The sequence below is a fragment of the Mesoplodon bidens genome, assembly GCF_964165515.1.
Source record: "Mesoplodon bidens genome assembly, chromosome: 2".
NCBI lineage: Eukaryota > Metazoa > Chordata > Mammalia > Artiodactyla > Ziphiidae > Mesoplodon > Mesoplodon bidens.
Window position 1 is genome coordinate 67,231,425 of NC_138177.1, and position 26,317 is coordinate 67,257,741.

At 36.1% G+C, this 26,317-nt stretch overlaps 1 protein-coding gene across 1 annotated transcript; it reads right to left on the bottom strand.

The window, feature by feature from the left end:
- Positions 1 to 518: 518 nt before the first annotated feature.
- Positions 519 to 26,235, bottom strand: UHMK1 (U2AF homology motif kinase 1). Its single transcript, XM_081225893.1, has 8 exons — positions 25,787 to 26,235; positions 24,169 to 24,461; positions 23,340 to 23,531; positions 21,342 to 21,436; positions 15,182 to 15,258; positions 14,933 to 15,031; positions 11,089 to 11,177; positions 519 to 7,618 (listed from the first exon to the last, which is right to left on the bottom strand). Exons 1-8 carry the CDS (start codon positions 26,052 to 26,054, stop codon positions 7,472 to 7,474), a joined length of 1,260 nt encoding a protein of 419 aa, XP_081082019.1. The 5' UTR covers positions 26,055 to 26,235; the 3' UTR covers positions 519 to 7,471.
- Positions 26,236 to 26,317: the final 82 nt, after the last annotated feature.

The following is a 26,317-nucleotide window of genomic DNA, read 5'->3' on the forward strand; positions in this document are numbered from 1 at the left end:
ACCACCTCTAAGTCACAGGAAATGTTGGGCAAGTTTATTTAACCTATTTGGGCCTCAGTTTTCATATGTAAAAGGGAACATTAAACATGACATAAACTATCTAAAACAGTACCATCATCTAGGAGATGCTCCACAACTGATGGTTGAACCTACTATCTCACAGTGTTGTCAGAAATTAAGTCACTTGGTTAAAGTCATCCAACTTGATAAAAGAACCAAGATTAGAACACAAGTCTCCCAACTATGAATTCTGGTTCTTTTCCGGAGACAAGGCTGTTTCTACATTATCAAGAACATTTATTCCAAAAAAAAAAAAATTATGTTTCAGTATTGTCAGTTTGATGTACTATTTTCAAAGATGAAAAATCACATTCTTTAGAAATGAATGAAGCTACATGGAAATTTTTCAATGGTAGCTCGCAGTAAAAATGAAAGCGTAAAGTAAGTATACTTACCTGTTATCTAAACTTGAATATTTATACTAAATACAGACATATTTGAAATAAAAAAGCAATTCCTTTATTTTTAAGCTTTATTTTATCACCCTTATCAAACAAACACACATCAGAAAGCATATCAACAGTGCATCTTATGGTAAGTCAGTTTACAACAAAACTGAACAAGGCAATTGTGTTTACAGATAAAGTTTTCAGCAAAAAACTATATGCAGTACAATTAATTGAAACGCAGTGTCCATACTTTTTAGGTATATAGGAAAGTGGAAAATAAAAGTTCTTTGCTACTCAGCAAGAAAAAAACAGGTTTAAAAGACTTGAAATCAGAAATATAAGGATTTGAGAAAAGAACTTCTTGGTACTGATACACATCTACATTTATAGTCCCACTTAGTTATTAAAAAAAAAAATCACAAAATAGTAAGACATCACCAAGAACAGAGAACCATAGTGCCAAGAAATGCCAAGACCAATACGCTATTGAAACAACTGGTAGAAATGTTATAGACAATTCACTATGTACTGTAATATTCTTGTAGTTCTGAGGTGAAGGTAAACCAACAGGAGAGAATACTCCTTATAACTGGCTTTGGTTTAAGTGATCGTTCACATTTTTTCTAACCATACCTTCTAATCAAAAACATAGCAATTACATGTTATTGAGGGAAAATAGTAGTAGGTTTTAATATTCACAACCAGCCACTCCAGTGCTGATATGGGAAGCCATAAACTGTTAAAAATCTATTAATGATAACTGGATTTCAAAGAGTGACCAAAAGATAACAAAGATGGAGCCCTTTGGGGGGAAAAAAAATCCCTTCTACCCCAGATTTGCCACTGTTAAGAGGATATAAAGGAATGCTAAATTACTGAAGATTTTTTTTCAATAAAATTAAGAATGAAGGAGTTAAATCCTACTGGAAAAAGATATGACAGCTTTACACTCTGCAAAGTAATATTCTACAGAGATGCAGCTTAACTTTTTTTTTTATTATAATAAACACTACTTACTTCATAAGGTGCTATAACATTGCAGCTAGTGCATACTAATGCCACCCACTGTACCCACTGTGCAAAGGGAAATAAGGAGATGGCTAATCCCGTTTCTTTCTGATCCTTGATTTGCATAAGTGTTGATGTATACCAAATACACAAAAGATGGAGTTTAACTTAAATATTTATTTTAAAAAATTAGACCAAACTGAATATGGATATTTAGTCTGATCTCATACACTCTTAAAACAATTTTCTGGGGAAACAATGATGAGGAATGTGTAGAAATGGCAACATTTCTATGTTACAGGTACCAAACCTGGATTTTTTAAAATAAATATCATTTTTAGTTCATAAACTATATGAACAATTAATAACACCAATAAGGAAGCTATTTTCTTCCCCTCATCTCTCTATTTTTATTACTTATCTTTCTCTTCTTTACTCTTAAATTTGGCAGACTTCTGACAACTCATGCTAATAAAATAATACAGCTATAGATAATTCAAATAACTGAAAAGAGTTTTGAGTCCACAAATGCATGATTTTGGATGTGTGATTTAGAACACCTCACTACATTTGCTTTTACACACTCACTGTCCTGACATCATGAATACTATTAAGGAGAGAGCTTAGAAGGGGAAGGCAATTCCACCCTGGGATAGAAGTGACTATGAACAATTCTCTTGCTGACAATCAAGAGTTTATGATATCAAATAGCTCTGATGTTTACAAAAGGGTTTCCCAAAAAGGAACAAAAATTTTGACAATTCCAGTTTTGGGGTTTTTTTCTTCAGAATGTGACTTATTTTCATTATACAAAGTAGTATAACAAAAGAAGCTCTTTTCTGCACAACACAACAAGGATCAACGGTCATATAAGGCAAAATAAGACACGAGGCTTCTCTTTGCTTTTAAATTAAAATACCCAAAGCTAGGTCATAAAACATACATGACTTTCAAAAACAAAAATCAGTTTTCTTTAGGATATTGTGACAGCTACTCTATGTAATGGGAAGTAACACTCAGGCAATCATTTGATAAATTTCCCATGAATTCCAGCATTTATGGTGTCACAAACATAACTGCCATGATTATGACAACTCTCTGAAAAGCACAAATAAAGCAAATAAAACATTAATCCTTCTAAACAGTATAAGGGACAACAAAAGTGCTGAGTTGTAGGAAAATGAATAAAAATTTCATATCAGGAGAACAAAGATTGTGTAAACTATACATCTGATATCCTGAAGATCACCTTCATGACCACCTATAAAATAAACAATTTCCTAAATGCTCTCTGGTTTATAGATATTTCTTTTACAGCCCATTTCTCCTATAAAATTGCAGCAAAAAGTTAAAATTGTTTACCTTCTTAAATATCCATAAGTACTTGTCAATTGCATGTCACTGTGTAAATCTATTGGTCATTCACTGTGTGAATTTAAAAAGCAGTGAAAGACACTGGAGAAGGGGAGGTGGCTAAGGTAACAAACATGATACACCCTGTGGTGTCAGGTAGAGAAGCAGCTAACCTAACACAAAACAAAATCTTTAAAATTTGGGGTACTTCAAAAACTAAAACATCCATGGTTCCTCTATAACTAGGAAAATATAACTTACCCAAATATACCATAAGAGGCTCAGATGAATTCCATATCATAGAGATTCAACAGTCCTATATTCATTGAGAAAGCTAGAAAGTAACACTAACCTGAAAAGGCTAACATCTCAAAGTAAAGGTGATTTATTGAGCACCTTAAGAAGAAATGGAAATTCTTTTGAGCTAATTGTGACCAAAGGCTGGTCTGTATTGTGACCACACTTGACAAGAAATAAATTTTATCAGAGCTAGAGTAATAAGATTTGAAGAAGGAACCTAATATTAAAAATGGAACTAGATCCAAGGAAGAATTTGATTCTGCCAGATAACTCTGGCTTTCTGTTATATGTAATATTGGGGAAAAAAAACAAATATGAATAGTTTTACACATATAAAAAAAGGCAAACCCAGGCAATTTTGGAGTTTTATATTAAGTGACTCAATCCAAAAGTTATTCCAAGGAAAAGGCAAAGGAGCAATAATTATCATTTGGGAAGCTTTCACCCAAATGAGTTTTAATATTTTCCAGGAAACACAAGGCACTTGCTTAAATCTTTGACTGTCTACACATCCACCAGACTAAAAGTCATGATGCAATTCCATCTGTACACTTATCTGAATAAAGCCACCTAGCACGTACCTTTGCATAAAAGTCCAGGTAAAACACGTGGTTACTGAGTGTCTCCCCCACTCCCTCACCCAGTAACTATGTTATTATACTTATCATCAGTTACTATGGTGCTGATTTTCATTAAACTATAAAAAATAAAATGTCATGCTGCCAAGTATAATAGTAGAAATTATGTAAGATAGGCCTAATTTTATAAGGTCAGAATATAAGCGTAAAAAGATAATGATGCCAAAATGCCAGTTACCTGCATTTGAGGAATAGCTCAAGTGAGCCATAAAACAGCATCTGAGTATTGTAACTCTGACTATAATTTATTCCATAAAGGTAACTGATTCCCTTACCAGGGTGAAAGCCCAGTGTACTAAGACAGAAACAAACCTTATGCTCATAGTTTCTTCAACTTCCTTTACATGGCAGCACTCTTTCTGGCAGCATTCCTTATAATAAATTTGCTCAAAGGTTAAAATATAAGTACAAGCAATATGAATCTAGAAGGCAAGTTAAATAAGGATTGAGAGATTTTTTAAAAAAGGTTAATTTAACATAGCTCAGCCCTCTTTATTTAGCAGCTGGAATACCAAAAAGAAGGCAACACTTGTCTCAATGAAAACAGGGAGAAGGATGAGTAAAACTATATTTATGGTTTTGTTCTAAAAGAAGCCTAGTATTGGCTCAAGGCATAGCAGAGAGGGAATTTTTCTCTAAAGATTTTCTATACTGATGGCCACAAAACAAGGAAGACATTCAGTAATAATAAATGCAATCTCTTATTGCAAGAGGCTCATTTTGTTACTCCTTTAAAATGCAGCAAATAGTTTCTTTTAGCAGTGCTATCTTTCACTGAGGTGTCCAACTCTACTTATTCTTCTCTAAATACAGCATTAAAGTTTTGAAAGTAGCCAACTAGTGACCTCCTCCAAATATGTTTCCAAAGAACCAAAGATTTCCTATAGAATTATCAATTTACATGCCTTTTCTGGGACAAAAATGTACCATGAAAATACCATGGAATAATAAAGAAGAAACTGGAAGGCAAGAGAGAAGGAAGCACAGATATTAATTTAGGGAAAGAAAAACTACCTGAGATAAAATTTTCCCAAAATGGTAGGGGTTAAGTGACATGAACCCTCACATGTTTACCCTACCTCTCAAAAAGAAAACTTCTGTCTTTAAAACTTCAAGGAATCAAAATCTCTGTGTATATATTTCATCCTAAAGGATCATGAAAATTGCATCATTCAATATTTGGTTCAGGTTTAAAAAAGATAACAAGATTAAACTTCTTATAATATCAGAAGAGGGAGGGAGAATCTGCAAATGTCATCTTTGGTAGTAATGGGCTAAGAGCTATAAAATAACAATTTAAATCAAAGGAGGCACCTCCATTCAATTTTGTGGCTTAAATATAAAATATTTAATTCGATGCATGGTTACTTAGGCTCATCAATTATTCCCTCAGCTCCCTTAAAATCTAGTTAGCATCTTCTGTAATAAAATCTACAGTGTTAAACACTACATATACGCATGAATACATCAGCAATAAGAAGACGATCAAAGAATGCTGTGAAATTCAGCATCAAGATGTTAGCAGCATACTGCAACATTAAGCTTAGAAGCCTACCTGCAGTTTATTTGTAAGGACTTTTCTTTTTGGTGGTAGTGGGGGGAGGGAGAATGAGAAAGGTATATGTGCTAACCTAGAATACTTGCCCTTAAAAAGAATTCATTTGCATTCTGTGTTCATCAGTATGTATGGAAAGACCTGGTGTTTTTAATCACCATGGAAGCTGCTACCATACAAACATTTATGTTTTAGGAAAGCTTTGGTCTCCACAATACTCTCTTGAATTTTTATTTGAAACCAAACCGTCTAATCAACCTCTGAAAAGGCCAAAATGAAAAATAATAGCTCTTCCTTCTAAGGGCACATATTAGAAGCTTACTCTACAGTTCTCCCTTGGGCGCCATGCCACAGATCTTTTGGCAATTCATTATACCAAATTTGGCTTCATAACAAATATTAGGGAGAGTCCTGAATAATTAGGTAACTGTGAATAACTAAAATATCAAATGGTAATTGTCTGAATAGGGTAAAATAATTCATCCTCTAAGACATAAATTCTTAATTGGGCTCTCAATAACCTGCATGGCACACACAAGGAAAGACGATATGAGGAGGCTTCCAGCAGGGAAAGATATAAAAGCTTTTTCCTTAGGAAAATAAATAAATAAATAAATTTTTCATTTAGTTAAGAAAGCAAAAAATTCATAACCTGTATACTTTTCTTTTTTTGTATAATCAGTGCTTTATAAAGGTTTCCTAAGATTTAAACCTTTGAAGACAATCTACTGTAAAGTGGGAGGAATCCATAATTATAATTCCTAAAACCATGCAGTCAACCTGTGCCCATGAACTCACGAATACTAGTTTCCTCTATTGGGGGACACATTAGATTGCTATGAATCTTTTTAAGAATTCTTCATAAGTTTTTCTTCTTTTATGTTTCCACCTTATTAGATGGTGGTCAGATCACCTGACCACCTAGGATGCTTTCCTCTAACTTCTCTTCAGCTAAGGATAGAGGTAAAGAATGGGGGAAGAGGAAAAAAAGGAGTGGGAGGGAGATGAGAGAGAGAAAGAAAGAAACAAATAATCCTTGACTATGCACCCTTTGCCTATTTTTGTTTCCTTTTCCCTTCACTGAACAACTAATTCTTTCTTTCTGACCCACGTCAATTTTTCATCATAGTAGACAGAACTCTATCTTGAGAAATTTTACAGTGATCCTAGAAGATTCAGTACAAAACAGATGAGCTAATGCAGGGTCTAAAGCAGACTGAAAGAAGGGGCAATTTATGTGTACCAAAACTTTTACAAGAGTTTTCTCACTTTAAGAGAGTTTCAATGTAACCCAGTTTAGACTTGTGTGTTCTGGGCCTCTCAGGAATGAACTATTTTCTCATTTCATTCTATCAGACAGACCGACTCCCAAAAAACTTGTATCCTAAATCTTACAGATATTAAACAGGTAGGGAGGAGATGGGCATAGACCGTATTAACTCACAAGATTCACACTATAAAGAAAGCTACTCAGATTTTCTCTAATCTTTCACACCTGCACACTCACTCGAGCATACATACTGGACATAAAAATTGTGCAAGATCAAGCATTAGCTTTCTATTTTAAAAGCCTTAATTTAAAAAAAAATGTAGATAGGCTCACTGCAGTTTCTTTAAAGGAATATTCAGTACTACAGTACTCCTTTAAAAAAATTCGTAACTCAGTGTTAAGAACACAGTAGGGAATTGCTGCTTAACAATTACTTAACATTACTGAGAGCATCCAGTGCCAACTACAGATATCAATAAGGAAGACCCCTCTGACAACATAAAGGAATAATCTGTAAGTGATGTCACCAACTCTAACAAATTTGTTAATATTCACTACAACATGATATTATTCATCCTTGCTTCATGATCACATGAAAGAGTTAATATCTTTTTAGGTTACATACTGAAGAGCAGCACTTACCCTACTGCACAAAAAAAGGTTGCCCACATGGATGCTCTAAAACCCCTCAATGTATAGCTGAGAGGTCTTGTCCTACTCAGTGCCAAATGTTTGCAATGCAGTCACTGCTTGAGCAATGGCTGCACATTGGTAGGATTGAATAAATATACAAAGTATTCCCTTAAAATGATAAGGGGGTACTTCTGCATTCAGATGTAGAATACAATAACCCAGGAAATAGAAGAGGAGAAACAGGAAATAGTCCTTAGGTTACTGATTAAAGCAAAGTTTGATACAGATATCCCCGCTTGTAGGCACTCAGTGGGTAAAATGTAGCCACAACAAACTTCCCATCAAACATCCTTCCAGTCAGTAATTTCTGAGCAGCTTTGGAATCACCAGCATTTGCATACTCAACAAAGACCTGTAAAAGGACAGAGAAAACAAAGTAACTTCATTTTAATCAAAATTGTTTTAGAACAGTGCTTCTCCAACTTTAGTGTGTGTGTGTGTATATATATGTGTGTGTGTGTATATATATGTGTGTGTGTGTATATATACACACACACACACATATATATACATACATATGTATGTATGTATATATATATATATATATATATATGAATCACTTGGGGACCTTGTTACAATGCAGATTCTACTTCAGTAGATCTAAGGTGGGGCCTGAGTCTCTGCATTTCTAAACAGACTTCCAGGTGATGCCAATGCTGCTGGTCCAGGGACCACATTTTTGAACAGCAAAGTTTAGAATACTTCCTTAGAACTCATTTCAATTCTGAAAAATTCCATCAAAACATACATCCTTTTGTCAGGTTCATAAAGGAGTGCTGAACAGTGCTAGACACTTGCTGAAGACAGGGCTGAGCAGCCCAGAGAACAATGACATTTCGACAGTGTCTCAAAGAAGATTTGCAGAAGCCACAACTATAGTAAGGAAGAGGTTTAAAACTAGGTAATTTCCTTTCCCATAGGTAAATGAAATAGCATAATAATTTATTAGTTCTTTTTGATGATCTAAAGCAAAAGTTACAGGGAGGTGACATGACTTGAAATGACTTGTCCTCAGTTACCCGTAAATATGTGAGCCAGGAAAAGAACTGCCTTCCCTCCTCAGTTGTATGCCTCATTTGTTACATATTCTTCAAACTGAGGTGCGAGCATCCTAGGACACTCAGAGACTTTCAAAGTGGAAGCAAGAATAGACAGTTTTAAGGACATCAATTTCCAAATTCTTAACTTTCATTTGTACCTTTTCCTAAAACTGGATCTACCTAGAAGTTCAGGCAGGTTATCCCTTTTCATTTCCCCTTTCATAGGAGCCCTTTTCCCAGCTGACGAAGCGAAGTTATTATCAAAGGGCATAAAAACCTTCAGGGCATAAAAAGAAGCAATTTCAAATACAGTACTTTTTTTAATGGACTGTTTCTTCATTGATAAACAAAGCTCCATGCCCTGTCTATGACTGGTCACTCCCTGTCTCATGCAAATATTTCTGTTAAGGATGATGTGTGACATTAGACCTAGGATATTTTGGCCTGTGATGGGATTTTCTGAATTCATATTTACTGTAAAAGGGACAGGTAGAACTGATTTCGTCTCTTCCATTCTATGACATTTTAAGCTATGCATTACTCTTGAACACAAAGTAGAGACCTTACAGCGCTAAAAATTGATGTTCATTTTTTCACCTTAGATATACTTAATATTTTATATCTCCTTTTCTTACCCAAAAAAATGAGCTTAGCTGTAGTTTCTAGCAATATATACTTTTTCACTAAATACAAAAGGAAGATTAGATGATGTTCAGTGAGAAAAATGAAGCTCTTTCTGATTTTTTAAAATTGATTCATAATTACTCCAAAATCCATACACCAAAGTTCAATAAATGAGTAGACATGCAATTATAGAAGGAATACCAAGCTTTCTATCAGATTCCTTGCTTCATAGATAACCTATAATTTTACACATTACATCATTCTGAACTAAATAAAGAGGAAACATATTTTATAACTATGTAATTAAATAATTATATTAGAGCTCTATCATTTTAATCTTGACTACTTTTTATAATTGTAAGATGCATCCCATAGTCTACTTTCCAGTGTTTTTTAAATATTCCTTAAAAAAAATAACATGTTAATTTGAACTGAAATAGTCAAATTGGCTTTACCAACTAGGCAACATTTTCAATAACCCAAGGAAGTTAAATCTGAGATTCTAAGAGTTTATCAAAAGTTGCTTTCACTCTCCAGTGAATGTCAGTAGAAGCTTCTTATTTCTTTTGGTGATAAAGCAAATGTCTTCTTGCTCATAAAGACTTATTTTTTTCATATCATCTTAAAGATGGATACTTCCCCCCTGAAAATACTCCCCCTGTTTCTCTATGCTGTGTTTCCCATTCTATTTTGACCACTCAGATTAATATCAAGTCAGATCACATTAGTCCTCAATTCAAAATCTTCCAATACCTTCCCTTCTCATTCAGAGTAAAAGCCAATGTTATCTCAAAGGCCTACAAGGCTCACTCTACTTGATCTGTCCCTTACACTCCCATACTTCCTTGATCTAATCTCCTACTACTCCCCATTTTTCTCACTCTGCATAGCCACACTGACCTCCTCAAACCTACCAGGCATACTCAGGGCCTTGGAACTTGCTGTTCTCTTTGCTGGAATTCTCTTCCTTACCTCCTTCAAATTTTGACTCAAGTGTAATCCACTAGTGCTTCCTCACCTGCCTATTTAAAACTGCAATCCACCCCTCCACAGCACTCTTTAGATCTCTTCTCCAATCTCTTTTTCCCCATAGCACTTTTCACTATATATTCTTTTATGTTTTGATCACTGTTGTATCCCAGTGCCTAGAAAATAACAGATGCTCAACATATACTGGTTGAATAAATAAGCAGCAATGATGTATTCAGTATGTTCCTGACACTGAATGAGGTAAGTGCCGTTATTACTAGACTGGCAATAATAACTTTTCACTAAGACTAGAGTGATATTTCTTTTGTTTTTTTTTCAGTTGCCAAGAATTTTCATAATATTGAACCATGAAAAACAAAATCTACAACCAGAAGTGATTTTACCCACCAGGGGACATTTGGCACTGTCTAGAGACATTTTTGGTGTCACAACTGAGGAGGAGGATGGAGGGAGGGCATCTAGTGAGTAGAGGCCAGGGAGGCTGCTAAACATCCTATAATGTACATGACAGCTCCCCTAACAAAGAATTATCCAGCTCAATGTTAGTGGTGTTGAGGTTGAGAAACACTTAGAGTAAAACAATATTCTGTTTTCTGAAAAATAAGAAAAAAAACTACAGATAAAACAAAGATTTAATTTAGGATACAGAGTTTTCTTTAGAAACTGTGATCATAGTTTTAGCCTATACATTTTATAGACGAAAAAACTACAGTTCATCACAAAGCTAGTCAAGTTGAAACTGGAACTCAGCTTTCAGGATTCTCAGTCCAGTGTATTTTCCTTGTTTAAATTATCACCGATAATTCTATTACAATTAGAATCTAACCTAAATGGTTTCCTAACTATACTTAATTAGAACAAAATTAGGCCAAGTATTTCTGTAGCTGACCCTGACCTAAATTGGCATATGATTCAGCTGGCCTGTATATAATGGCTTAAAAGTAGGTTAATATTTTTAAAAAAAACAAATTTTAACAGATAAAAAAGTACATGCATATTATAGAACTTTTGGAAAAAGTGAAAAGTACAAGAAAATAAAAACAGCCATAATGCAAAATTCATAATCCCTAGCAACATTCTGTGTACATCTTTCTACAAAATTAAAACATTTTGTACAGGATTTTAATAACCTCTGAATCATTCTGGAATTATGAAAATATTCACTTACTTGTCCTCTGCCAGGATTTTCTTTTGGAACAAGCAGAGATACCACTGGTCCATATTTTTGACACTCCTCTTTTACATCTTCTACAACATCTGGTTATTAATAAACACAACAGTAATCAGATGTAATTAACGAGCATTCATTATTTTCATATTTTAAATTAAAGAATTCAGGAATCCATATCTAAGTAATGAGGTCATTTTCTATAACTTCTAAAATTAAGCTTAAGTTAAGAATATAAATTCAATGCATTTAATAATTCTTTTTATATTTTACTTTGTTTTGAATAGTTAATACATTCAAGTGACTCGAAATCCAAAAAAATAGTCTCCTTCCCACTTTCCCAAATGTCATTCTGTTCCTCTCCCTGAAGACAATAAACATTATCAGTTTCTTCTGTATCCTTCCATAAATCTTATAAGCTTATACAAGCAAACATGATCATATATGCTTTAAGTAAAAAGTTCTAATCTTGCTTTTTTCAACTTAACATTACATTTTTAGATCTTTCAATATCATTACATGAAATTTTCTCATTTGTTTTTATGGCTGTGTAGTATTTCACTCTATACATGGTTGATAAATTCTCTAATGTGTCCTACTGCTGAATAATTAAACTATTCCCAAGCTTTTTGCCATTATAAACAATATTGTAATAGATAAACTTGTACATATCTCATTTCACTTGTGTATTTCTAGATTAACTTTCTAGAAATGGAATTGCTAGGTCAAAATGGATATCAATTTGTAATTGTTAGAGTTACCAATTTGTTTTTCATAAAGGTTCACCAACTTAAACTCTCTCCAGTGATGTATGAGGATATGTTTTCCTATACCTCACTCACAGGAGGGTTTTCATATATTTTCTTCACTGTCAATGTAATAGGTAACAAAGATATCATAGTATGGTATTAACATTTCAATAAATGAGAATGAAATATGTGTGTGAGATACACTGTACATCCATTCATATAAATTGTCTATTTGTATCCTCTACCCATTATCTACTGGCTTGATTTATAGGGGTTCTTTCTGTGATAAGAGCTATAAATATTTTGTCTTTGGTGGTTTATGCAAGGTAAAATTTGTTGAATTAAAATTTTACCTCTTCGGAGTTTTGTGTCAGACTAGTAAAAGGCCTTCCCCACTCCAAAAATATATATTTTTTAATCTCCCATGATTTTTTAGTTAAATTTTTTTCCCTTTATTCTCTCCTTCCTGCCTGCCCTTCTTCCATCCTTCCTTCCCTCCTTTCTTTTTCTTTTTTCCCTGTTTTACTCCCTCCCTTACTTCTTTGTTTTGCTTTAAACTCTAACCTGTACATGATTTGCAATTTATTTTGGTCTAAAGTGGAAGGTTTGAATCTAACTTCTTCCCCACCACCATCAAGATTACAAGACAGCTGTCCTAACACTTATGATTTCTAGCAAGGCAAACTTACCTAAAACTAGTGTTATTTGAAGATGACCTTGCTAATTAGAACTAACAAGGCATTTAATGGTACTACATAGTCTGTTGCACTTTAGTTCACACAAGACTCTTAAACAGTAAGATTTAATAGCAACATTTAAACATTTCAATGCTCAATGTATTTAGAAGTAGAAAAAAGGTGTTACATAGCAATATACCCAGAAAAGAGTAGGTATAGTCTACCCTAACGTTTATTCAATGAAGTCCAAGCTTGAGTTTTACAGCAATAAAAATTATTAGGAGGAGACAGAATTTAGTATAGTAGGTAGACAGACTTGAAGGACTTAAGTAGTGGGGCTTCCCTGGTGGCGCAGTGGTAGAGAGTCTGCCTGCCGATGCAGGGGACACGGGTTCGTGCCCTGGTCTGGGAGGATCCCACACGCCGCAGAGCGGCTGGGCCTGTGAGCCATGGCCGCTGAGCCTGTGCGTCTGGAGCCTGTGCTCCGCAACGGGAGAGGCCACAACAGTGAGAGGCCCGTGTAGCACAAAAAAAAAAAAAAAAAGGGAAAAAGGACTTAAGTAGTGATTTGAATTAGATGTAGAGATTATTTAGAACTACTGTACCATAAGGACCTGATTAAAACAATGCTGAGGGCAAGACTATTCTTTCAGATAAAAAGGCATCCTAAAAAGTAGAGACTGGAGATTCCTACAACTGTCACAGATTCAAAGAAATTATGTTTGTTTCATTTGTCAGATAACTATATAAAGCTGATTTACCCTTACAAGAGACAGTATGGTAAAACTAGCTTCATCTGTAATGGTTTAATTTTCCACAAAGAAAATGTTTAATACTAAGCAATTAATATTTTTATGTTTGGTCCTGCTTTTTTTTTTTTTTTTTTTTTTTTTGCGGTACTCAGGCCTCTCACTGTTGTGGCCTCTCCCGTTGCGGAGCACAGGCTCCAGACGCGCAGGCTCAGTGGCCATGGCTCACGGGCCCAGCCGCTCTGTGGCATGTGGGATCTTCCCGGACCGGGGCATGAACCCGTGTCCCCTGCATCGGCAGGCGGACTCTCAACCACTGCGCCACCAGGGAAGCCCCTGGTCCTGCTTTTTAGTCCATTCACCACTCTGCTTCCAGAATGCTCTTATTAAACACAAGTTTGACTATATCACTCTCCTAGTTTAAATTTTAATGGCTCTTTATTGCATTTAACAAAGAAAAAATATTTATTGAGTACTTATCAGAAGCCAGGGACTATTCTACCCCTGATGCAAAGTTCTCTTGTGTAGTTTATATTCCAATATTACTATCTCTGGGATTAAAGTCAAAATTCTTAAACACAGCAAACAAGTCTATTAGATATCTGTATTCTGGCTACCTCTTTAACTTTAACTGACTGTTCCCCAATAAATATCCTAAGATACAGCCATACCAAACAATTCGCTGTTCTCTGAACATGCCACACTTTCTCTCATCTCTATGTCTTTCAGCTACTTTTAGCTCAACTCCTCAACTTTTAGCCAAGCAATTCTATTTACTAACAGAGCTCAGATGTTACCTCTGTAGAGATGCCCATTCATGCATCACTCAGATTGAGTTAAATACCCCTCCTCTCTGCCTCAGTACATTACCCTACCTTCAGATTTATCAAAACTATAATTGTTTATAAAACTGTCTCCCCGATCACACTGAAGTCATGAAATAATTCCACAGTGGCAAGTATATACTCAGTAAATATGTCTTGAGTGAATGAATTATTAAAAGCAAAAAAAGAGAGCTAAAAGGAGAAGTGAAAGATTAGGGCAGGACTAGAATAGACAGGGAGAAAGAAGTTGCTGGGAAAGATAGCCTTCTTTATTAATTTTGTAAAGGCCTATGAGATGTAAAAGAGTTGAAAGGACCTTAGGAATTGTTTTAGTGTACTCGAACTGCTATAACAAAATGCCACAGACTGAGTGGCTTAAACGACAGACATTTATTTCTCATAGTTCTGAGGCCTGGAATTCCAACATCAAGGTGCAGGCAGATTTGTTGCCTGGTGTAGACAGCTGCCTTCTTGCTGTATACTCACATGGCAGAGAAAGAGAAAAAGAGAGGGAGGAGAGAGAGACACCTCTCCTATCTCTTCTTTTTTAAAGGGCATTAATTCCATCATGAGGGCCCCACCTTTAAGACCTAATCTAACCCTATTACCTCCTAAAGTCTCCAAGTCTAAATACTATCACATTGGGGATTAGGGCTTTGTCATATGAATTTGGTGGGGGACACATTCAATCTATAGCAGGAATCAAAAGTGAGAGTATTTTAGAGATCATATAGTTCAATATCCTCACTATATAAATTAGTAAAATATGAGAATCTTATTAATTGGTATGATTATTCCACACAGTTAGGAAAGACACATTAAAATATAATTTAGGAAACACTGACCTTCATATTCTTCTTCATTCTCAAGATAATCATCATCCAGCACATTCAGCAGTCTTAGCACTGGAGTAGGAAGCATCACCAAATCTTCAATATGAGGGGCTGTTAAATTCATTACAACATGGTTAAATGTAAACTCTCCCAAATAAATTGATGACTACCAGGCAAAGAAGCTTGGGAATATAAATTAGCTCTAATGTTTTATTTGATTGTAAAATAACCAAGAAAAAAATAAAGACGTATACAACTTACCAAAAGGAATGCTAAAGAAGGGGCTGCACAATGCCATTTCAGCAGGAATTCTTCTGCTTGGATCATCATGAAGCATGCTAAAACACAAAAATAGGTATCTTTACAATTTTTGTCAAATCTTCTGAAAATGCAACCATTAAAGAAAATAAGAACGTCTAAATGTACACCACAACATTAATCATATTAGCATGACTCACTGAATCATTCACCTACAAAAAAAAATGCTATTTATGAGTAAATAGTTCAATAATTATATATACCTAAGACATAATATTATATTTTAATTTAAAATCTTTTTGATTAATAAATACAACATGGGAAAGTGATCCACACTCTGTAACACTAAGCGAAAAACAGCTAGACGTAGATTTAGGGTAATCCAATTAAAAAAAAAAACAAAAAGAGGTGAGATGACTTTTGAGCCTTGTCAAATCCCCCTAATAATAAAGCAACTTGATAGCAAAATCAAAAATCTATGGACAACATCTCTAACAAAAGTAGGTAACCCCACTAGACTCCAAAATAAAAGAGGCTAGGGAGAAACCATCAATAGCAGTAGGACTTGCACCACATTGGCATGTATGCAGAAGGAAGCAGACAAAAATAACAGTTAATCTGATGAACCAGAGAAAAAAATAATCCCAAAGAACCAAAAGGTATTCACTGGAAAGCACAGTTAGCCAATTTGAGAAAAGCAGCTGAAACTACCAGGGGTTATACATTCTAATTCCAAGTGAATGCAAGGGGTCCTCTGTAAGACCTGAGGGGGCTGAAGTAATCTGGACACTAGAAACTCTCAAAACCAACCAGCTGAAGCTCCCTTCCAGGGCAGAGTCCTGCAAAGAAAAGAAATCTTGGGAAGAGAATCCACATTGATGGGGTAAATAAATTGAGAGAGAAAGAGATAAAGACACCAGGAAAAAAGCAGGGAAGAGCCAAGAGATCTCAGGAAAAGAAAAAAAAACACTTTTTCAAAAAAAATTACACAAAACAACAGAAGGAGCCCTGTGTAGTTAGAAAAGCTACACCTTCTTCTGTAAGTTTAGGAAAATGAATTTCATATAAAAATGAACCACATAAAAAGTATTATAACTAAGTTACTATACAAGAAAAGAGAATTGCAAAATAACTGCCCTCAGACAACGAATACATGCAAGAAAGACATGACCACAACACAGATGAACACTATAACCTATCATTTCAAATGAGCTAAAGGCATTTTTTACAAAGATACAAGATATGAAAGAGTAACATAAATCAAATTAGAAAATTTCAAAAATCAGATAACAGAACTCAGGAGAAACAAAAGGAAAAAATAATTTCATAAAATAAGCTTAAGCTAGAAGAGACATAAAGATGAATAAACACAAGAGATAATGTCTTAAAGACAAACAAGGCAGAAAAGAGAAAAAAAAATTTTTTTTTTTTTTTTTTTTGGCGGTACACGTGCCTCTCACTGCTGTGGCCTCTCCCGTTGCGGAGCACAGGCTCCGGACGCGCAGGCTCAGCGGCCATGGCTCACGGGCCCAGCCGCTCCACAGCATGTGGGATCCTCCCGGACCGGGGCACGAACCCGTGTCCCCCGCATCGGCAGGTGGACTCTCAACCACTGCGCCACAGGGAAGCCCCAAGTGACTTTTAATACAGAGTGTCATCAACACGCTGTTTTCAACAGCAACACTATATGCTAGAAGAAAACAGAGTACAGTTGACCATTGAACAACTCCAGGGTTAGGGGCACACCCCCTCCCCACAGTGTAAAATCCATATAATTTATAGCTGGCCCTCCATATTCACAGTTCCTCTGTATCCACGGTACTGCAGCCGCAGATTCAACCAACTGCAGATCACGTAGTAACATACTATTTACTACTGAAAAAAATCTATGTATAAATGGACTCTTGCAGTTCAAACCCATGTTGTTCAAGGGTCAACTGTAATTTAAGACACTCAAGAAAAGTGTCTGCTAAGGATTTTTATACCCAGGTAAACAGACTTTCAATTATAATAAGCACAGTTTAACTATTAGTAATATGCAAGGGACTTCCCTGGTGGCACAGAGGTTAAGAATCTGCCTGCCAATGCAGGAGACACGTGTTTGATCCCTGGTCCGGGAAGATCCCACGTCACGGAGCAACTAAGCCCATGCGCCACAACTATGGAAGCCTACACACCTAGAGCCTGTGCTCCGCAACAAGAGAAGCCACCGCAATGAGTAGTCCCCGCTCTCCGCAACTAGAGAAAGACCACGTGCAGCAACGAAGACCCAACGCAGCCAAAAATAAATAAATAAAACAAATAAATTAAAAAATAAATAGAACAGTATTTTAAAAAATGTTAAAAGAAAAAAACATGAAGAACTCAGAGAATATTAATCCTATGATCAAGAGAACAAGCTTTAGTAAGCTAAAATGACTAGAGAGACATCAACACAAGGATCAGTGATGAACATTAAATATCTAGTTACACATAGAACTGAGATTAAATGAGAGTGTTTGAAAACAGAGTGCATAGCACGTAATGGCTATATAATTTGACAATGCAGATATAACTATTTTTCAAAAGAGGGAAGAATGGGAAAAGCATATGCAAAAACAACTGTTTTCAGTAATCTTACTATACCACTATTATTGAGACTGTTTTAGTGTAATGTGGAATGAAGCAAATGAGTAATTATGAAATATTCTAATCTGGCATTCTCTTTGTCCTTAAGAACCAGAATTCCTGACATAAAAGATAAGAGAAAGAGATGTAAAACAGAAGAAGTAAAAACACTGTGGTTCTGAATTTAAACTGGAAACATCAGTATGAACTCTGTCCACTTAATAGGCCTTGAAACAATGACTGCCCCAGTAGCAGTGAGTATTCCTAATACCCAGATGGTGGTTTTTAAAATACCATTTCCTACTAAAAGAAACCAGGCTTCTTGGAGAAATGCTACTTCCAGGTCTGGGGCAGGAAATGTATACTTTGAACTAGGAACATCTTACCACACCAGATAAAAATGAAACTATTACAGATAATAAGGTCTGCCAAAACCAACTTGCAGAGGCTCACATTCCTCAAAGATGGGATAATTTCAGCTTCAATTAGGATAAGAACTGCAATGGATTGAAATATACCAAATATATTTAAATTCACTAATTAATAATGATACTTTGACCTTTCAAAAAGGGGATGGTCTGCTTTGGAAGATGACAGGGAATCAATTCATTATGAAAACAAGTCAAGAGAATCAAGCATTTATTTCGTCTTAACTAAATGAAGAGAAAATGACATAATAAGAACATCACCATTCTACAACCCCTAACAAAGTCATGGATCTAGGCACTAAGTATTAACAGTTCTTAACACACAAAATGGAGATGGCCACATTATGTGCTGACATAAAAAAACAGAATACCATCTATAGTCTGGAAAAAAAAAACTCTCTAGATACAAATATACAACTACGAATTTACAGAAAATAGGGAAATATGTTAGACTATACTATACTACAATAACACAATCTGTAAAATTCAGACTGTGGACAACTATACTGAGTCAACAACTCAGGCTATTCAACAAATAAACAAAGGAACAGGGAGAGTAGGAGATGGAAAGAGACCTTTTAGAGTAAATGAAACTTAAAAGGGATTTGTTTTTTTTTTAATAGAAGGGCAACACTAATCCATAGTGTTTAGGGATGCACACTTAGGTAATAAAACTATAATGAAAACAAGGAAGTAATAACCATGAAAGTCAGGGTAGCGGTTACTTTTAGGGAGGAAGAAGGGGCTTGAGATTGGGATAGGGTACGTAGAGGACTTCAGGAGTAGCTGGTAAAGTTCTAATTCTCAACCTGAATATAGTGGATACAAGAGTATTCCTAAGCATTCACTAAGCTACACATTTGTTTTCAGTATCTATGTTTTAGTCTACAATAAAAAAAAAAAGGTTCGAATAATTTGCATGCATATACAACAAAATATGAAGAAAAATACTGAAAAGAAATACACCAAAGTGCTAACAGTAGAAAATGAGTTTATAATTTTTATTTTTCTTGTCACAATCTTCTATAGCTTCCAAATCTAGTATTACTTGTAGAAAAAAGGGAAAAAAAAGTATTATTAAAAACAAAATAAAACCAAACCCCTCAAGCTTAAATAACAAGGTCAATTAGACTTTTAAGTCTATCCCAGAATCCATTACATAATTTGACTTCTATCCTAGAATCCGTTATATAATTTTACACTGCCTCTTTTCAATATAAAATGCAATATTTAAAATCTAGTATCAATCAGATACTGACAGCTATTTAAAACTACTGTAATTTGTAAGACACACACACAAATAAGTGCAAGTAAAACTGGTGAAGCTGACAATGGCACTACGCATCTTTGGGACTGGAGAACTGGCTACAATTTCCACAGAGTTCATGCAGCAGTGCAGCCTGGGTCTTTGCACAGTGAGTCAGGAATATTTGCTTGTGCTTTTGATCAGTCTGAAAGTCGGTTATTAACAGCTGAAGCTGATAAAACCATTAAAGTGTACAGAGAGGATGATACAGCGACAGAAGAAACTCATCCAGTCAGCTGGAAGCCAGAAATTATCAAGAGAAAGAGAGTTTAATGTGGCATTGTCTTCATGGTGGTTCCAGTTTTGTTTTTTGTTTCTTTTTTAGCTTGGTATTGATGAGAATATCCAGTCATTTGTGCTCTGGCTAGGAATATAAAGCAAAAACTCACATGCTTGAATCATTGCTTTTTCATATTTTACAATGAACTGTCCTCTCCCCATGTTTTTATTTCTAAAATAAAGTTTGAGATCCTAGGAGGTAAGATGCAGATATCAAGCATATGTGGGTTTGTTGAACATAACTATCCTAAAGACAGAATGATTTATCAGTTTTATTAAAACACACTTTTTTTTTTTTAACTTACAGAACTGCTTACTGTAGTAGGACATGTTTTGAGGGGAGCAGTCTTTCTTTTTAATCCTTTAAAAACTGCTATCTGTGACTGATAATTTGGGATTAAAGGATTTGAAGCGTTAAAAAGAAAAACAAAAAAAAAATCTGGTGAGATCTGAGTTCCATGGACTGTAATGTCAATTTCCTGATTTCGATATTGTACTAGTTTCATAAGATGTTACCACTAGGGGAAACTGGGTGAAATCAAAACACTACATCTGTATACTTTAAGCAAAAAGCTCCATAACCGCCTGACTCATTTCATTATATACACATGTGTAATATCAATTATCTCTGATCAAAAACCGCAGTGTCAAAAAAAAAAAAAAACCGCAGTGTCATTTCCTTAGACACCAAGATTTATAAAACAATCAATCATGCCAGATAAAAACAGACACCTTCACTTACAATAACTGACACTAATCAGAACACCCTCCGGAGCAACACCTGGCCCAGGAGTCACATGGACCAGCTTTCTCAAATAAGTTTGACAACGACTATCATAAGGGCATGACTAACTTGCCACCGAATCTGAATGGCCGTAGGTTTACTCTGAGAAACAAACATTCCTGGGTAGGAGTGGACTAATGAGCAGTTTTAATGAAGCTTTAAAAGCCAGTTTGGAGAAAATTTAAGAACAGGGTACACATCCTTTTAATTAAACCATTTGTCAGAAATCATGTTTTGTCAATTCAAAGAAAGTCTATTTTATGTCACTACATTTTTAAAGACAGGTATTATTTTTATATTAAAAAACAATTTAAAAATTAAAAAAAACCCCACTGTATCTGTCCCCAGAGTTTTCAATGGTAATTATTTAAAGTATAATATATAATTACTTTACTTGAAACTTTTAGTTGGTAGTCCAAAGTAAACTTAGTCTTTAGTTAATAAACACCTATTCTCTATCATATATAGAACTGCCAGAGCTACGAAAGGCCCAAGGTACAGTGATCCATCATCTATCTTCCACTGAATAACTGCTAGGAAGAGCCTAATACCTGGTACTCACTAGGAAAAAAGAACACTCCTTTGAAAATAAATTTAGTAAAACAACTTGATTGCTTTCTTATTAGAAGCTAGCCTATATAGAATATCTAAAGATTTTTGATTCTAAGGAAGGAAAAGCTCTACATGATTAAGCAAACCAGAAATAATAATATAAATCCATTCAGAAAAAAAAGCCAGTTTAAAGTACATGTAACATACCTTTTGATAAGGTCTCTTAGGTGATAGGCTGGAATTGCGGCATTCACCACTGCTTTACTGGCAAATATGTGATCAATAATAGCAGAACTGTTTGCCTAAAAAGACGGAAAAAGTCTTCCTTTGGTTATTCAATTCAGTCTGTATTTACTGAGTACTGGACACATAGCACTGAACGGTTTGGTAAATTAAATGCAACAGAAAACACTCTCTTCTGAGAGCTTACAATCTTAATGAAGGAGATTGGTACATTATTATAAAACTTCTAGAGAAGAGGAACATTTTTTCTCCAGTCTCAGTACCTGACACTCTATGAACACTTACCATATGAATGAATAAAGAAACAAATACCAAAGCAACCACACAGAAATGTAGTTTAATGCAAAATGAGAAAGTAAATGTGTGCTAGGTGAGTCAGTGTCTTCATGATGAGTCTTCAATTGGTTTTCAGACAGAAATAAAATAAACTATCAAAGAGAAACCAGGACAGTATTTAAAAATTGCATCTGTCACATTATTCATACCTTAAATCCTTGTGGAACATAACATTTTCTCCCTGAGTACTGTGGAAGTGTGTACATGAGTAAAAAGACCCGATATCATCATCATCACCTAATACCACAGGCCACACGCTATGCTAGGAACTAGGTATCATCTCTTTTTTAACCTCAACACTGTCATCCTCATTTTACAGAAAGTAAACCATAGCTTAGTAAACCTAAATAAATAACGTAGAGGTAGGGGAAGATATAAACCCTAGAGATTTAACTTCAGAGCCTATGCTCATACTCAGCAATTTTGCCTCTATAGAAAGTGATAAAATACAGAATAATGATGCTTATATCTAGGAGACAAATAATGGGGATTGCTTTAGTACACATCATGCCTCTAAATTTCACCAAAAGAAATGCCCAAATGTGATCTAGTTCTGATTGGCTCTGGCTCAAGAAGAAATAGTCCAAAGAGCTCAAAGTTAGTCAAAGCTAAATGTAGAAAATTGATCCGTTTATCTATATTGGCACTAGAGAAAGAACAACAGACTGTTTGGGGTACTAATGATAAAGAATGATACTGGTTTTACTCACATGGCAGTACTTTTTTTGCCAAAAGTAAGCATTACGTACACCCAGTAGGCTATTAAAGTATTTATTCCAAGAACTGCTTCACCAGGTATAGATGACTAGGGGTTTAAAAGAAATAAAACTCTGTATGGTATAATGGCCACACACTATGCATTAGATGCTCAAAAAAATACTTGTTTAATATCAAAACCAATAATAATTCCTAAACATTGTACTGTTTATCAAACCTCTAACCTAAAGGATATGATATCATCACAACATTAAAGCCCCAATATGTTGGAAAACATAATGTAGTTAATTCCTAACTCATGAATATGTGAAAGGTTAATTCCTATGTCAGAGGTTTGGAACTTAGAACCCATGTTCCCAAAGAAACAATGTTATTAGCAGCACTTTCTCAGGATAGTTCACATATAGAATACAAATAAACACGAAGCAGAGTGGAACTGTGGACAGAACACTGAACTTTTGAGTAGGAGGGACAGAACTGGGGGCCCAGGTCTAGAACATCCAGTTGTACTATCTGGAGCTAGTGGTTTTACATATCTGTACCTCCAAGTTTTCATTTGTAAAAGAATAACCAATATCCATTCTAACAGTCCTCATAGGATAGTATTGTATTAGTAATATTTTAGAATATAATACTACATTACTAAACAAATCACTGTTGCTTCTTTGGGGAAATGCATTCATTCAATCACTTATGACACGCCAGGCCTCAGCTAAAAACAGTGAGAATGCAATGCTCACTAGCACATCTGTAGCTACGGGAGTGAGGAATGGCATTGAAGGTAACATGAATGCAGTAGGAGGAATATGGAGGAGATGAAGCAATCAGTGTCCTCAAAGAGAATCACTATAAATGAGTACACTTACATTGGGATTAAAGGCCCCAAAGCAAAACAGTGGTAGAGTTTACCTTCCATTCCTGAGATCTGACTGTATGTTTCAGTTTCATTCCTGAGAACATTTCCAGTAAAATGATTCCTAGGCTCCAAAGATCAACAGCTGAGGTACATTCCGTATCACTCTGCAGGCCAGCCTGGGCCAAGCAATTCTGCAGTTCTGCTTCCGGAGCCCGATACCCGTCTGTCTGAATGTACTTTACATCCTAAAGAAGATGAGTAAATATTGTAACCAATCAAAAACTGCCCGCTTTACATCCAACCAGTGTATTTACCTCTCTGAAAGTGCAATGAGCCACTGCCAAACTGAATGTCAAAATTTTGAGCCCTTGGCTACCATAATACTTTGGTTCATTAACTGGGTAGTTCTCAAAGGCAAGCTGTACACTTTCCATACAACTGCTCATTTCTTTAGATATTCTCTTGCCTGTCAGACACTGCTGATAAATAAGGACACTCTGCAAAGAGCTGATAAACCATGGAGAATGGAGCATTTGCCAGAACTGTCACATGAGTTCTGCCATTAGACAGAGTCCCAACATTGAAGACACCAGTAACAGTAATTCAGCAATTAACCAAATGCTCAAAGAAAAAAAAGCCTTCTATGTAGGTAAAGTACTTTTAATAATTCCACAGCCCTCTTGTACTAGCACCCCCTACCTGACCCAAACATATATCCCTTTTTAATGATTATGGCAATGAAATTCTTTTTATTTGCTTCATCCCCAGGCACTTCAGTATTTTACATAGAAATATCTCTTAAGTCTCTACTAAATCACCTCTGTTATTTAAAACTATTTTGTTTAGACCACTGAGGGGGTGGGGAGAGAAAGTATGTCTTACCTGATTGCCTTCTTTGAAGCTAAGTCCAAAGTCAATGAGTTTAAAACATTCATTCTCGGCACTCCACAATATATTACGTGGTTTGAGGTCTGCATGGACATAACCCTCATGATGAAGAAAAGCAAGGGCCTCTAGAACATCTCTGGCACAATGCTGTATCATCCACATGGAACAACCCTGGTGACTGGAATATAAAAGCAATTCCGAAACACTGACATCCAGGAGTTCAAGCAACAGACAGCGTGATGGCACATTTGGAGAGAAGTGGATTGTAAAGACTCCATATAAAGTCACTAGAAAAAGAAACGAATTATAATACTTTAAAAACCAGACTCCGAGTAAGTGACCATTAAAGTGGATACAAATTTGGGGTAGTCTAGATAAGGATAACTTTGATGAGCAAGCAAGCCCACTGTAATTTATTTTTCCCATGAGTAAGATTTTTGGGCAACTGGGTTACTTTATTTTAATAAAATGAGGCGACCTTCAACAGCGGATTACTATTCAAAGATATTAAACATGGCACAATAATTCAAATTGTGTTTCCCAAGCACTCAGGGATGGGTGAATAGGCACTTAGGGTGCCAAGCAAAAATGATCAAAAGAAAAATCCAAATACTAAGTACTCTTACGGCAAATGTCACAACATGCAAAATCAAAATTGAAGACTGTTTCTTGATCCAAAATAGCACTCTATAATCTAAATATTAAAAGGAGAGATTGAGACTTTCAAGATGACATTTTAACCTAATCTTGTAAAGATTCAACAACTCCTTAGGTCTGCAAAAAATTTCCGTCTTAAATACCCGGGTTATATACACCATTTAGCAACCCTTAAAAAATAAAAATAAAATAAAAATAAAAAAGCAACACTAGTGTTAAGAAATTCTTCTCCAAATGGTAATATTAAAAAGGTCACCTTCAAATTAAATATGGATCATGCTTGCCAGGAAATAAGACATTTCTTTATTAACAAAAGCCGTTACTAATTATAAGCTCTCTGTTGGTATAGTAACAATGAAAACTGTTTTCATACATCAATCATCAGTAACTATTATCTTACATTCCGAATATCTGAATCATGAAACATGGTCTTACCTGGGTAAAAGTATGAAGTGCTTATGTATAATTTTCACACTTCCATAGGACTACTATGTAAAATTTGGGAGTCATTTCTCCCAAATCCATACTAAATATGTATCAAGTAACACCTATACGGGTTATTAGCATTGACGTCACAAGTACTAGAAATATTTCCCATTTTTCACTGGTGTGCAAAGATTAAAACATTTCCGTATAAGACATGACAATCTAGTAAAGATATGCCTCCTTTCACTAGAGAAGATAATTCTCTGTGCTAATAGGTGCGGCATTCTCCAACGAGAACTGAATCAAAACAGAATTTATTGAGCATCTACTACGGGCAAAGCAGACCACCAACTCCACCGTACTACAGAGTGAAAGGGGGACGGAAAAGGGCCCTGGACCGGGTGATAAGGACAGGGCCAGACCCACTTGTCCAGCCTAAAAGACGGAAGACGGAACGCCAGGCTGCAAGAGGGAGTGCATGCCTGGACTGGGACTTGGCCAAGACGAGAAGGGAGACAGCGGCTATTACCGATGTTCCTGTGACCCTGCAACTGCTCCAGCGCCGCCCTCTCTTTGCGGAAACCGTACTCGGCGGCCGAGGCCGCAGCCCCGGTGGTGCCCGGCGGTAAGAACTGCTTCAGAGCGCCGGGGGGCGAGCCGGGTGTGCCGCAGCAGCGCACACGATACACCGAGGCCGAGGAGCCGCTACCCAGGCGGCTCTGTACCTGCCACAGCCGCCCGAAGGCTTCCAGAAACCGCGGCGGCTCCGCGCCCCACGCGCAGCCGGATCCCGCCATCGGTGCGGACTGAGGACGCTGACACGGAGCTGACGCGACGCCCAGGGCAGGCCGGCAGGGCCCGCGGTCACATCCCCGCCCGCCGGACCAGCGGCTCCGCAGGGAGGGGCCTGCAGCCGCCTCACCGACTGCCGGGACCTCGGGCCGCCATGACACCGGAAATCGTAGGCGCTGTGGGGGGCGGGGTGGTCCCAGAAGCCGGAAATGGAGGAAGAGCCAATCCTGCAGGCTGAAGGAGGCGGGCCCAGAAGGGGCGGGGTCTA